We start from the raw sequence: 12,052 nt of genomic DNA, 5'->3' as shown, positions 1-12,052 counted from the left end.
ATATAACTAAATATGTATGCTTTTGTCTTGTGAGATTTTTGTTTTTCTATGCATTTTTTGCATAGTAAAATAAAACCTGTAGCTTCCCTTTTTTGCCAAATAATTTTGTCATATAAAAATGTTTTGTTCTTTCCTCATATTTAAAATATTTAAAAATAATAATAATAAAATATGTTCCTCATATTTTGATGGTTTAACTTGTAGGATCATTAAAAAGAAATATCCCCTCGGGACATCACTTTTGATAGAGTAGGTTTTATTTAACTAATATACAAGTATATATATATATATATATATATATATATATATATATATATATATATATATATATATATATATATATATATATATATATATATATATATATATATATATGTCATACTAACCACTAAAGTTAGTTTCAAAAGAAACTTTTGAGTTTAAGAGTTAAAAGAACGCTAATATTTTAATTAGCATTTGTCATTAGATAATACCAAAACTGTAAAAAAATGAATCAAAATAAAGGCTGCTTATAATTAAATCAAAGTTTGAGAGTAAAACAATACAACAAATCTTCATGGTCACCTGATCACTCAAGTGTACAACTCATGTAAAGCATGGATGTACTCACCAGGACAGCTCTCGACGACTCTCTTCCCTGTCTGATATGTTTTACAGTGAAGTGTGTGTGTGTATGTGTGTGAGCGTCACTACTCTCCGCCCTGTCTCAAACACACTTCGCCAGCGTTTCTCTCTGAAATGACACTGGGACACACCCCTCTCCAACCCACGCTGATCAGATTATAGAGTCTCTCTCCGCCTGTGGCCGACATAACCTTCTGCTCACCCTCTCCCTGTCACTCCTCCAGCCTCTTTTCCAACATTTCTCACAGTAAAGGCTGCATTAAGACTAGAAATCTGAGAGGCCAGTCACTGCAGAAGACACCATGAAACCCATGAAACTCCTGTTGCCATGGCATCAGAGCATCCCATAACACAACGCGCACCGGTCATTCAGAGTGACGGCAGACACAGATATAAACGTCATAAACAGAGAACAAACAAACGAGAATGTGTAAGTAAGACACTTAACCGTCTAAATACTGCCATCTAATGGCTCCACAAGTGCAAACCATCTCATGAAGAACAGTGACATACTAGTACACATCTGTAACATTTTGAAGTCAACTTTAACAAAAACAGTCATAATATATAGGTGCTATCATTATATAAAGAAAAACATTCCCTGATTTTCCTAACCCTATTTTGTGGCTATTTTATTTTTTAACGAGTAGCTTGTCTGTAAGTTTAACTACTTTAAATAAGTAGCTAGGCAAGCAACAAAAGAAGCTTCCCCAGCGCTGTGTCTAATGTTACACAGAACAACAGATGGTTCATTGTGCAATACAGCCACAGCTGGTCAAGAAAAGATCTGTCGTCTATTGTCAAAACATTTAAACTATATTAACGTCAAGTAATATATTAAGAGTTGGATATAGTACATACATTTTGCATGCATAAAGTATACTCTCTCTCACTCATTCTCTCTCACACACTCTCACTCTCACACACACATATATATATATACATATAGCATATCTCAAAGACAAAATCTGAACTATATCTGCTAAATGTAATTAAGTCATGAAGATATTAAGATATAAACATGAACATCATGTTTTTTTTTTGTAAAGCTGCTTTGAAATGATGTGTATTCTGAAAAGCACTACATACATAAATACAAGCTCTACGCTCTTAAAATGAAAATGGCTCACCCTGATTTGTGTCTTCCCTTCATCATGAGCCCTGGGTCTCTCTTGGACATGCTGTGGTCATAGCTGGGGTCTACGAATTTGAAAACGTGAGTGGCCCCGAACTGGACAGTGTCACCGCTGCGCAGAACCGTAGTGTCCGAGATCCGCTGTCCGTCTACAAACGTCTCAGCGTCCAAACTGACAGGGGTCACGGTCACCAAGCCGTCTGCATGCATCAGGTCGCAGTGGTGAGGCAGAATCCCAGGCCCAGCCAGCTGCAGTGTGGGAAAATCAGGGAAGTTTTAGGTCTTTAAACGTTGCTCCTCGTTTCATTGTACTACGCTGCAGCTCCAAAGTTGCCAAGCGTTTTCCTTACCTGGATGTTTCCCTCTTCACTCCGATCAGATCCGACTTCAGTGACGCTGTGCTGTAGTCGGTAGAGTTTGGGTTTATCCCTGGAGTCTGACCCATCTAAAGAGCAGCCATAGAGCAGTGAGACACACACATTTGTGTTTTCTGCATTTTACTCAATTGAAAACACAAGCATGTGCACGTTGGCACAACCCATTAGTCACTTCTGTGCCTAAGGCCATGTAAAAGATATGCAAAACTACATGTTTCCAAATTCGTCTACTGTATAATTAGGCTGTTTTCACCCCTAAATGTAAAGACGCAACTCCCCCGAGAGGGTGTTCCGGGGTTGTACAGTATGCTAATTAAAGCACTGCCTCTAAAAATACACTACTGCACAAAAGTTTGAGGTTTTTTAAAACAAATGAATACTTTTATTCAGCAAGAACACATTAAATGGATAAAAAAGTGACTGTAAATTATAAATGTATTTACTGTTACAAAAAAGCTGTCTATTCTGTCTATTCATCAAAGAAAATCCTGAAAAAAATGTGCCAGTTTCCACAAAAATATTAAGCCGGATGACTGTTTTCAACATTAATAGTAGTAAGAAATGTTTGAGCAACAAATCAGCACATTAGAATGATTTCTGAAGGATCATGTGACATTAAAGACTGGAGTAATGCTGAAAATTCAGCTTTGCATTACAGGAATAAACTACATTTTAAAGTATATTAAAATAGAAACCAGTTAATGTAAAAATATTTCACAATACTATTGTTTTTACTGTATTTTTGATCAAATAAATGTAGCCTTGGTGAGCAGAAGAGACTGACATGGAAAAAAAACTTAGACACCAAACTTTTGAATGGTACTGTATATACTGTAAATGCTGACCTCACTCATCAACTAGTTGTTTCTTGATTGACACATGATTGACCCTCATGACACATCCTTTCTAATAATTGTCAAGTACATTTTATGAATACTATGCAAAAACAAGTACTTTTTTATTTACCTGAAATTGGAACTTGATCATGATTTTTTGATTTTTGCTAAGAAACAAAGTTCTTTTACAGGAAATCCAGTGTTATAAATGATGATGGGATGGTTATGGTTATATTTTAAATCATAGATTAGTGAGATGATTGGCAATTAGGAGTTATAAGCAAAATGCAAAGCACAAACAGTAAAAGAAGGAAATAAGATTTAAAAACATCATGTGTTTTGTATGTTTTGTGTTTTTTTTTAAATAGCCAATAGCCCGACACAGCGTATAATAATGTAGGTGACGTATAATAATGTGTATAATAATGTAGGGTGAAAAGTCTTGAGCAATTTTAGAGAGACATTTTTGTTGAAAAAATTAAAAAGACAGGTTTTTTTCTTTATAACATGCACTGATGAATTGTGCACAATAAAACCAGGAACTTGCATAAATAAAAATTTAACCGGGTCATGTTGGCTTTTAGGTAAGGATCTCTAACCACGAATACATGGTAAAAATAGATATTTAGGCCATATTTAGGTAAAGTTTTTCGTTTGAAAACGCATCTTTTTCTCTCCGTTTTGGCCTTCCATCCACACTGATACAGCGTTTTTGTCCTGCGAAAACTGAGCTTTTTGAAAATGCTTATGCAAGTGAATACATTTGAAAACGGTGTTTTCGTTAAAACGGACTGTGACTGTGAAAACAGAGGTATTTGAAACCGATGACGCATTTTTAGTCATGTGATGTACATTGAACCGATAAGTATGTATGTTTATACTGCTATTGTGCCTGTTATGTTCCATTCACTTTCACACTGTTGCTAAAGATATGTTACTTTGTAAACTCTTCATAATCACAGTAGTGCAAAGATGCCAGGAAATGTACTCACAATTGCTGTCCTGTGGCAAAACATGAGAGCAGTTGCGTTTTAGACCAAACATATAATGGTGACTGAGTGCGAACTGGATGCATCAGTGAATGGTGAGATATTTAGCTAAATAAAATGATCCTGCCAGAAGAACAGCATGAGAACTTTATCATGTCTGCTCCGTCTGTATCATCTCAGTGCGCTTTTATGAGGTTTTACGCATGCGCACTAGGTGTGGCTGGGAAAACGCTTGAAAATGCTAGTGTGGACGGAGAGAGTTTTGAAACGAAAATGCCGTTTTCAAATGTATCCACATTAATGTTGACATAGCCTTAGCAATTATGTAAGAGCAAAGCTGGGAACTTTCTACCAATACAAGGAACAATGTGCTTGTAAAACTAAATGCCACATCCATCTTCTCTAGTGCCAACAATCAGACCACATAACTGCACACATTTCTCTTTCAGAGTGTGTGAGAGAGAGAGGTAGGGGTGGGGTGGAGGTGCAGGCAGGTTTGTGTTACCTTCATGATGGCGGTAGTAGTAGGCATAGTGACTCCCTCGCCCTAGGATGGGACACATGCACAGGAGCCAGGAGCAGACAGAACGGCGGGACACACGCCAACAACGCGCCAAAGAGAGAGACAGAGAGAGGAAAAGCCAAGGAGTACCAAACGCAGCAAGAAAGAGAGAAAGCGCCATAAGCAAGTGGTCAGTCTGTCTGCTGACACAAACTCAAGAGATGAGTAAATATGTCAATCAATTTCCAATTTCCGATCAATCAGTCGCTTCCAGCGTAGAGACGGTGTCATTACACATCAGGAGAGTTTCTGCTCAACTCTTTGCAGTTAAAAAGCATTGGTTATAAACTCGGTGAGAGGGTTAGTTGTGGGCCATAGCAGCGGGGAACAGTATGCAAGCAGCAGTTAGACTGAGAGACAGCGTTAGTGAGGTTTAGGTCTAGATGATGCGAATTTCCAACTCTAAAAAACCATCAACTCAACTGAAACTAAGGTGTATTTAAGGGTTCTCACTAGCTGACTATACAGCGGTCCAGGGACTGAACTCAATTGTTGGCCACAGCTCTACTTATGCGTGAATGTCAGTGGGCAATTGGTGGGCCACTCTTCATATCTGTCACATCAGTGCAACTGAAACTCTAGCGCAGGCTTAAATCAGCATGACTGATCTACGAACAGCTCTGCTACCATTCTATGATATAAAAGCCTCTGTTTCTGCCCTAATTTTCCTTGTAAGTGGATGTGATGTCATTGTGTAAGTTTGTGTGTATGTCACCTGGGCTTAGTTCAACCAGGTAGGGCAGCTTCTCAGGAGGAATGGATCCCTGCTGCCCCATCCTGGTGTCAGGCTTACGTCCTTTCCTTGGAACGTAGTCTGGAGGACGCTTTTTCAGCTGGAATACTAAGGCCTCTGTAAAATGGACAATTTTGATGTAATAGCACATTACATTCAACAGGGGGTGGTATAAGCTGGTGTAAATGAGAGCCTTTTTATAATCTAACTCCTTTAAATGCAATTTTAGCAATTTAAGCATGCAAGAATGCATAACTGGCATAAAGTGTGTCTACATTCCAAAATGTGTCAGAAAATGACAGCAGAATAAGAAATGGTATGTTTTGCTGACCTTTATCACTGGTCCAGTCTCTGAGGATCTGCAGAGGGCAATCGGTGTCATCTAGGATGGTCTCCTTCACTTGTTTATCATTTACATGAATCACCTGCACAAAGTGAACATGCACACACTTTAAGGGCCAAATTTACTCAATGGGGCAAATTAGCATGAGAGCACAATCCCATAAAAGCACAGATGGGAGTGGAAAGTTCTGCACGTGATCTACTGACGACACACAAATTAAAGAACACAGACGCATCCGGATAATTTCCATAATGACCAACGCAATCTACCAAGAGCAGCGCAAATTAGCATCTGGTTTAAGACATGCTTTTTTAGGGTGGTAAATAATGGTGCAAATACCCGTAAAATGACTAGCGCAAACCTTAGTAAATCACCTTGCATGATTCATTTAAATACTCTCCTCCCATACATTTTGCGTCTGAAACTCCTACAAATGCATATGCAATAAGGTCAGCCACAAAAATAACCTTTTCAGCGCTAATTTTTCACTGTGTCTCTTTAGTAAATCCTGACTATGGTTTTTTAATACCAAAAGGGGGTTTGTACCGGTGCATGCTGTTTGTAAATCTGGCCCTAAGAGTTTAAAAATACAATTTTGTTGCCCAGAGAACTAATAAAGTTTGACTTATTTGGCAAAGCACAGTAATATTTCAGTTTGCACTCCAGGCAGGCAGTAAACACCTGTTTTAGTGACAGATACACACTCCCTGCCACGATTTAACAGCAGCTTTATGGACAAGCCGTGTATGTAATTAAAATTGGCCAGAGTGATGGGATAAGATGTCACGATGGCACACTTCTCTCAGAAACTCTCAATGTGATTGGCTGAGATGGCGGCTGAAAAGAGCTGTGACCAAGGGCGCAGACAGCCCAAGGTTGACACTTTTGTATCAGAGATGTTTGTCATGTGTTGACAGCAGAGATTAGACCGGCCACTTCAAGCTCTTCCTGCTCTCCTCCTCTACACTTCCTCCTCATCCCCACGTTTATATCTCTCGCAGCGTACAGCGCTAAACATGCGCAGGCGGGGCACTTTAGAACTGCACAATTCAATTACTCTCAGCTGAAGAGGTGAAGCAGATGCCAGCTGAATGTCTTTAATCTGGAAAATAAATCATGCGGTGGCCTGATGAAATATGCTGGATTTGATCACTGGAAGAGGGGGGGGATCCACCGAGAGAGACGGACACGGAAGGGACGTTGAATCTGATTAATAACTCAGACTCACATGGTATGTGCAACCACAGAATTATGAAGAAAGTTCCATAGATTTCAACAAAAGGTCAATCATTAATACAATTCTATATGCCTTACATGTTCATTAACTGCATATTTTGGCTTAACTCTCAGCTGTTTTATTAGGGGATTTATTTTTTTTTATATAAAAAATTGATTAATAAATAGTTAATTTATTAATTTAATTAATTTATTAAAATAGGGATGTTTTATTATTTTATTATTAATTCTAAACATTTTTATTTTGAAACATTCAGCACTCACATTTATTTAAGTGAATCATAGCCTTTTTAAGTTTAATAATCCCATCCTCGGATTTAAGCCCTCTTATAATGATAATTAAGACTTTTGTTGTACCATTTAAAATATTTAAGACTTGACCTTAAATTTGATACTGAAACAGACTTTTTAAGGACTTGCAGGGATCATGTAAATAAATAAACACATAAATACAAGTGAATTTAGGCATCACAACATTATAACAGTATAATATGAAAAATGGATATACATTTTGAGATTTGTTAAAGATTACATTTAACAGTGTTATTTACATTCATACATTTAGCAGATGCTTTTATCCCAAGTGATTTATAAAAGAACAAAACATTTAACAATATTGTTTCATAATATACAATATAAAGTGTGTTAGTTATTATTAGTGTTTTTAAAGATTAACTAAGTGAGCACTAGATGACAGCAAAGGTAATCTAAATGTAAAAATAAGGAGAAACGAGCACACATCATTTAATATCCAACATAGACTCTGATTGATACTGATTAAATCGTTAAATTCATAATATCGGCAGGATAACAATAAAATACCAACATATTGTGCATTCCTCCATTCTACAATATTTAAATCAATCCTGCAGATTTTTAAAACACTGTCAGACGATGCTGCACCATCAAATTTATCATAGGGAAGTACAACTCTCTGAAAGCATCCCCTTGGAAAAGGGGGAAAGCGAACACTGTGTTAAACCTCACCTGGGCGATGCAGTAATCTCTAGGGTTTTCCTTCTCCAGACCATATTTCTCCAGAGCCTCGGCCACAGCAAAGTCAGCCATATCAGTAGTTGAGAGCAGAATGGTCTTGTAGGGAATGTTGGGCTTCAGACTATCGGCGTAGATCCTCAGAGTCCCTCCTAAATGAGAGAGATAGTGTCAAAGAGAATTAAGAACTAATAGTGTGTAGATTAGCAGTAGACTGATACATTGGCGAGGCCAATTAATCAGATGATACTTGGCTTTTCCAGATTATCAGAATTGGCTGATAATCATGCATATTAACTTGCATCTACCTTGAGTCAGCTCCAAAGGCAGACCGATATATTGGCATGGCCAATTACTTGGCCAATACTCGACATTTGCGTCAGTTTAAAAACCTGCTGACAGCATAGTCAATGTACGATTTAATGCCGATTTACACTAACAGAATTAGCTGAAATTTTGCTCCTAAAACACCCTCCTATATTCTGAATAATCACTTTGGTTGTGCCCAATGCAGGTTGTAGGATTTTATTAGTTTCGCAGCACACACAGTGTGAGAACTCAAACATCCCCAACACTGGGATCTAAATCACACCACGTGCCTCTAACCATTTCACACACAGCTTAACTCTTGCCGGATGGGGTGAATGTGATGACTAACTGGGAGACTTTTTATGTGTGTCACATTGAGGATTTGCCTCTGGTCTAAACCCTCGGTAGCAGACATACGTTATTATCCTGATTACATAAGCTCAGAAAATCTAAATATTCATGTCTGCCCAGAACAGAAAGGCTATTTTTGGTGTCGGTGTAAACAGAGCTCGAATATAAAGTTTTATGTTAAGGCCTGAAACGGTTTCCAAATTAAAAGTAGGTGGTTCTTTGGCAAAAGGTCCCAACAAGTGTAATGGACCTGCCAGGGTTCTGGTTTGGTGCTCTCATTATAAAATTACAGTTTATGGTGTCCCATGGAGACATACTGCTGACATCATAGCCCATTTTTCATGAAAAACAAACAGAAAGGACTTTTTTTTGGACCAAATGATTTCTAGATCCACATATAGACCGTATACGCAAGAGAAACGAGCGTGCAGCCATCATTAGAAATTTGTCTTAAAACTTCTGTTTTTGCGGTAGCTCTGTATATTTCTATGGCATCGATGTCGAAGACTAATTAGCTGATGAAGAGGATTTACTTATTGCAGAGTTAACAAAACTTATCATGAGCATTGTAATGTTTGAAGCGGATGTAATAACAAATGTCAGTAGATCGGGAAGATTTTAAAACTAGCGGTTCGTTCATAAAGCAGCGAAAACAAACTCAATTTAGTACTGAGAGGTGGCTTTATGTGCGCGCACATTTGGTGGGAGCACAAAACCTGTGGGAATGAGTAAAATCATGCACAAATTCAACTGCGTGTCGCTGTCGGAGAGGTCATGAGAGAGCAAGAAACCAAAGCTGGTACAGTGCATCTATTCTGCCGAAAATTAGCGATATTTCAGTATCAGTATGCATCGAAAAATCTATAATTTTACAACACTACATTGCACTTAGTTTATTATTTCAGAAGCCTTTTTAAAAGACTACAATTGAAAAATGTATGTATTATAAAATTCAACCCGCAAAAATGGCTAGTAGGAGTGTTGCATGTGTTGCCAGAAAAAAAAGTTCTGAAAAAACGGCTTTTGTAGCTTGTAGTTTCAATAATTGGCCGTAAGACTTCCATATGCAAATAAGCTCTATCATGACTGGCTAGCCTCTTCGTATGCAAAATGATTAACAATGGATTCTACTGAATAATCTGCTATGTAAATATAGGTGGTGATATGTCACTGTAGAAAATGTTTACGTAGTAGCGCCGAACAAACCTGAGTCCGGTCGACCATCTCCACTGCGGAATTCCTGCATCCTCTTCTCTAGCTTCTGCTGTCGTCTCCTCTTCATCACCACCTCGGGGTTAGAAATAGTCCGTGTAAAACTGGTCTCTGGCATGTCTTTATATACCTCAGCAGCCAACCTGGAGTCTCTATCAGGAAGAAGGTTAAAGACGGTCACAGAAATTAGCTATCCAGCACAACACCACAGAAAGAGAAACCTAAAATGTTCTTTCGTGACTGCTTAGGACAAGTGAAACAAAAGAAGTTTTTTTAAGATGCTCTTATACTGAGTCTTACTAAAATTCCTGTAAAACGACTATAGCCTTTATGTGCCTGTCTATCATACAAGGCAAATCATAGTCCTCACCCATCCTCACGGTTCAGCGTGTGATCGTCTCCATCTGGAATTCTAGAAAAGGCCTCCTTCTCCCTCTTCTTCTCTTTCTTCTTCTCCTTCTTGGACAGTGTTCTTTTGAAGTTCTGGATCACCCCCTCCTTCTCCTTCTCAGGGCCATTTGTCAGTGCTCTCTGGTGGAGAGATCGAGAGGAAAAATAAAGAGAAAGAGAGATGTTGAGAAAAACTGCAGTGGGATATCAAGTAGAGTAGGTTATGGCTAGACCCACATGGATTCTATTAGGAATAGTAGAATTAATCCAGAAAATTCTTAGCATCCTGTTTCATTTGTTCTTCCCTTATTGGAACTACATTCTGAATAAACATTTAAAATTAAACTGTAAAATAGAGCTGTCACTTTTGTGAAAAAATCCTGTTTGATTTTTGAGACATAAGTGTTCATTGAATCGATTGTAAAATCGATTTTCCATGTCTAAAGACGTTTCCATTTTAAACACAAAATACGGGCAAATCCACGGACAACGAACAGGCATTAGGACGAACGTAAAGAGGGCGCTTGAGACGCGCACAAGTCAGCAAATATTCCTGATGATTTATTGGTGTGAAGTTTCGTGCACAATGACAAACAGGAGTGCAACATTCTCGAAAAACAATAAGCAGAGTGGACTGCCATAGCATAAATGAAAAACATTACCTCAGTCTTCAACATGGCTGTGTTTACGATTAGAAATGTCAAACAAATTTCGCCTACGTAGGCGATTGTTGACCGTAGCCCGAATCTGTATCTGTATGCATGACGAGACTGTCTGAATACCGGCAGAATTCACAGTTTTGTAGTAAAAAGAGACGCATTATGCAGAAGGTTAATTTGCTGTTATGCGTGTTTGTCAGAGCCTGCAGTTGCTGTATGACGCGCGTTCGCTGCAGGCGTATCGTGACGAGCTGGACGCGCTCCGAGAAAAGACCGTTAAAATCGATTCCCTATTTTCGTTTTCGAAACTTGCGTTGGTTGGTCCAATCGATTGTGCAATCGATTTTCGAACGTAAAGTGACAGCCCTACTGTAAAATTTGAATATTAACTTTCGATTTTATATTGCTTTTAGTTTCCAGTTAGAGAAGTACCTTTAAAATATTTCTATATTAACTTTTATTATAGTACTAGCAGTTAACAGTTAACAATATTATTCATTTTAAATGATTTATTTTTTATTTAATATTTAAATTATTTTTAAATAATCTTTTGCATTATTAACTTTTATTATTAGTTAAAGGGGGTGAAAGACTAAAGCTGAATTATGTGGAACAATGCGTTTCTATTGATTTCAGTTCTAAACACTCCAGAATTTGTTACAGAGGGATTTCAAAATATTGCATTATGAATGAATAATAAAAGGCCAAAGCAAGGATTGCAGAGTTCATATTCAAGCATCCTGAACAAGTTACTCTACAAGAGAGCAGCCAGACAGATGTCACAACACCACTTCAGCTCTACATCATCAAATGGTTGAGCTGAGAGCAACTGAATAGCTCATTTTATGAACGAATTGAGTTCACAGTTGATATAAAAGCAATCCGTCATAAATTACTGACATGAACCACTATTTGCACGCTCCTGGTTACACTTACTCGTCTTGTTTTGCAACGTGCAAGTTAGTTATTTTCTGTGAATGTGAGAGATTTCTGAGTCATTAGCTGTTATAGATTAACTACAAGAATAACAAAGTGCTGTTAACAGAAAAGCTATTTGAGCTAAAATAACTATAAGAAAATGACACCGGAAGCCGTGTACATTCAAGTTATAATTAACCATATCCACTCTTATGTTAAAAATAAGGCAGATAGCAAAATGAATAATTAAACCATGACACTGACATCTTCTCATCCTGAGATGTTACCAAGTTTTAGTGGTAAATGATGACTCAAACATACAGTACCACGTTTTGGAGTGTGGAATCCAACTTCAGTTCGGACTGAGCAATCAAACCAAGTGTGA

At 37.9% G+C, this 12,052-nt stretch overlaps 1 protein-coding gene across 19 annotated transcripts in view; it reads right to left on the bottom strand.

Annotated features, from left to right (window-relative positions):
* afdna (afadin, adherens junction formation factor a) overlaps positions 1-12,052 on the bottom strand; it is a 108,634-nt gene that overhangs the window by 46,223 nt on the left and 50,359 nt on the right. For 15 of the 19 annotated variants that reach the window (XM_079888543.1, XM_079888559.1, XM_079888544.1 and 12 more), the window contains exons 4-11: positions 10,071-10,231; positions 9,695-9,852; positions 7,823-7,980; positions 5,588-5,681; positions 5,239-5,373; positions 4,467-4,508; positions 2,110-2,204; positions 1,755-2,008 (exon numbers count right to left, since the gene is read on the bottom strand). In XM_079888543.1, the coding sequence (XP_079744669.1) occupies positions 1,755-2,008; positions 2,110-2,204; positions 4,467-4,508; positions 5,239-5,373; positions 5,588-5,681; positions 7,823-7,980; positions 9,695-9,852; positions 10,071-10,231 (1,097 nt within the window). The remainder of the gene's footprint in view (positions 1-1,754; positions 2,009-2,109; positions 2,205-4,466; positions 4,509-5,238; positions 5,374-5,587; positions 5,682-7,822; positions 7,981-9,694; positions 9,853-10,070; positions 10,232-12,052) is intronic. The other 4 variants (XM_079888557.1, XM_079888558.1, XM_079888548.1 and 1 more) reach the window with 1 other exon arrangement.

This window comes from Squalius cephalus, assembly GCF_949319135.1.
Source record: "Squalius cephalus genome assembly, chromosome: 12".
Classification (NCBI taxonomy): domain Eukaryota; kingdom Metazoa; phylum Chordata; class Actinopteri; order Cypriniformes; family Leuciscidae; genus Squalius; species Squalius cephalus.
This window is presented reverse-complemented; position numbering and strand designations above follow the sequence as displayed.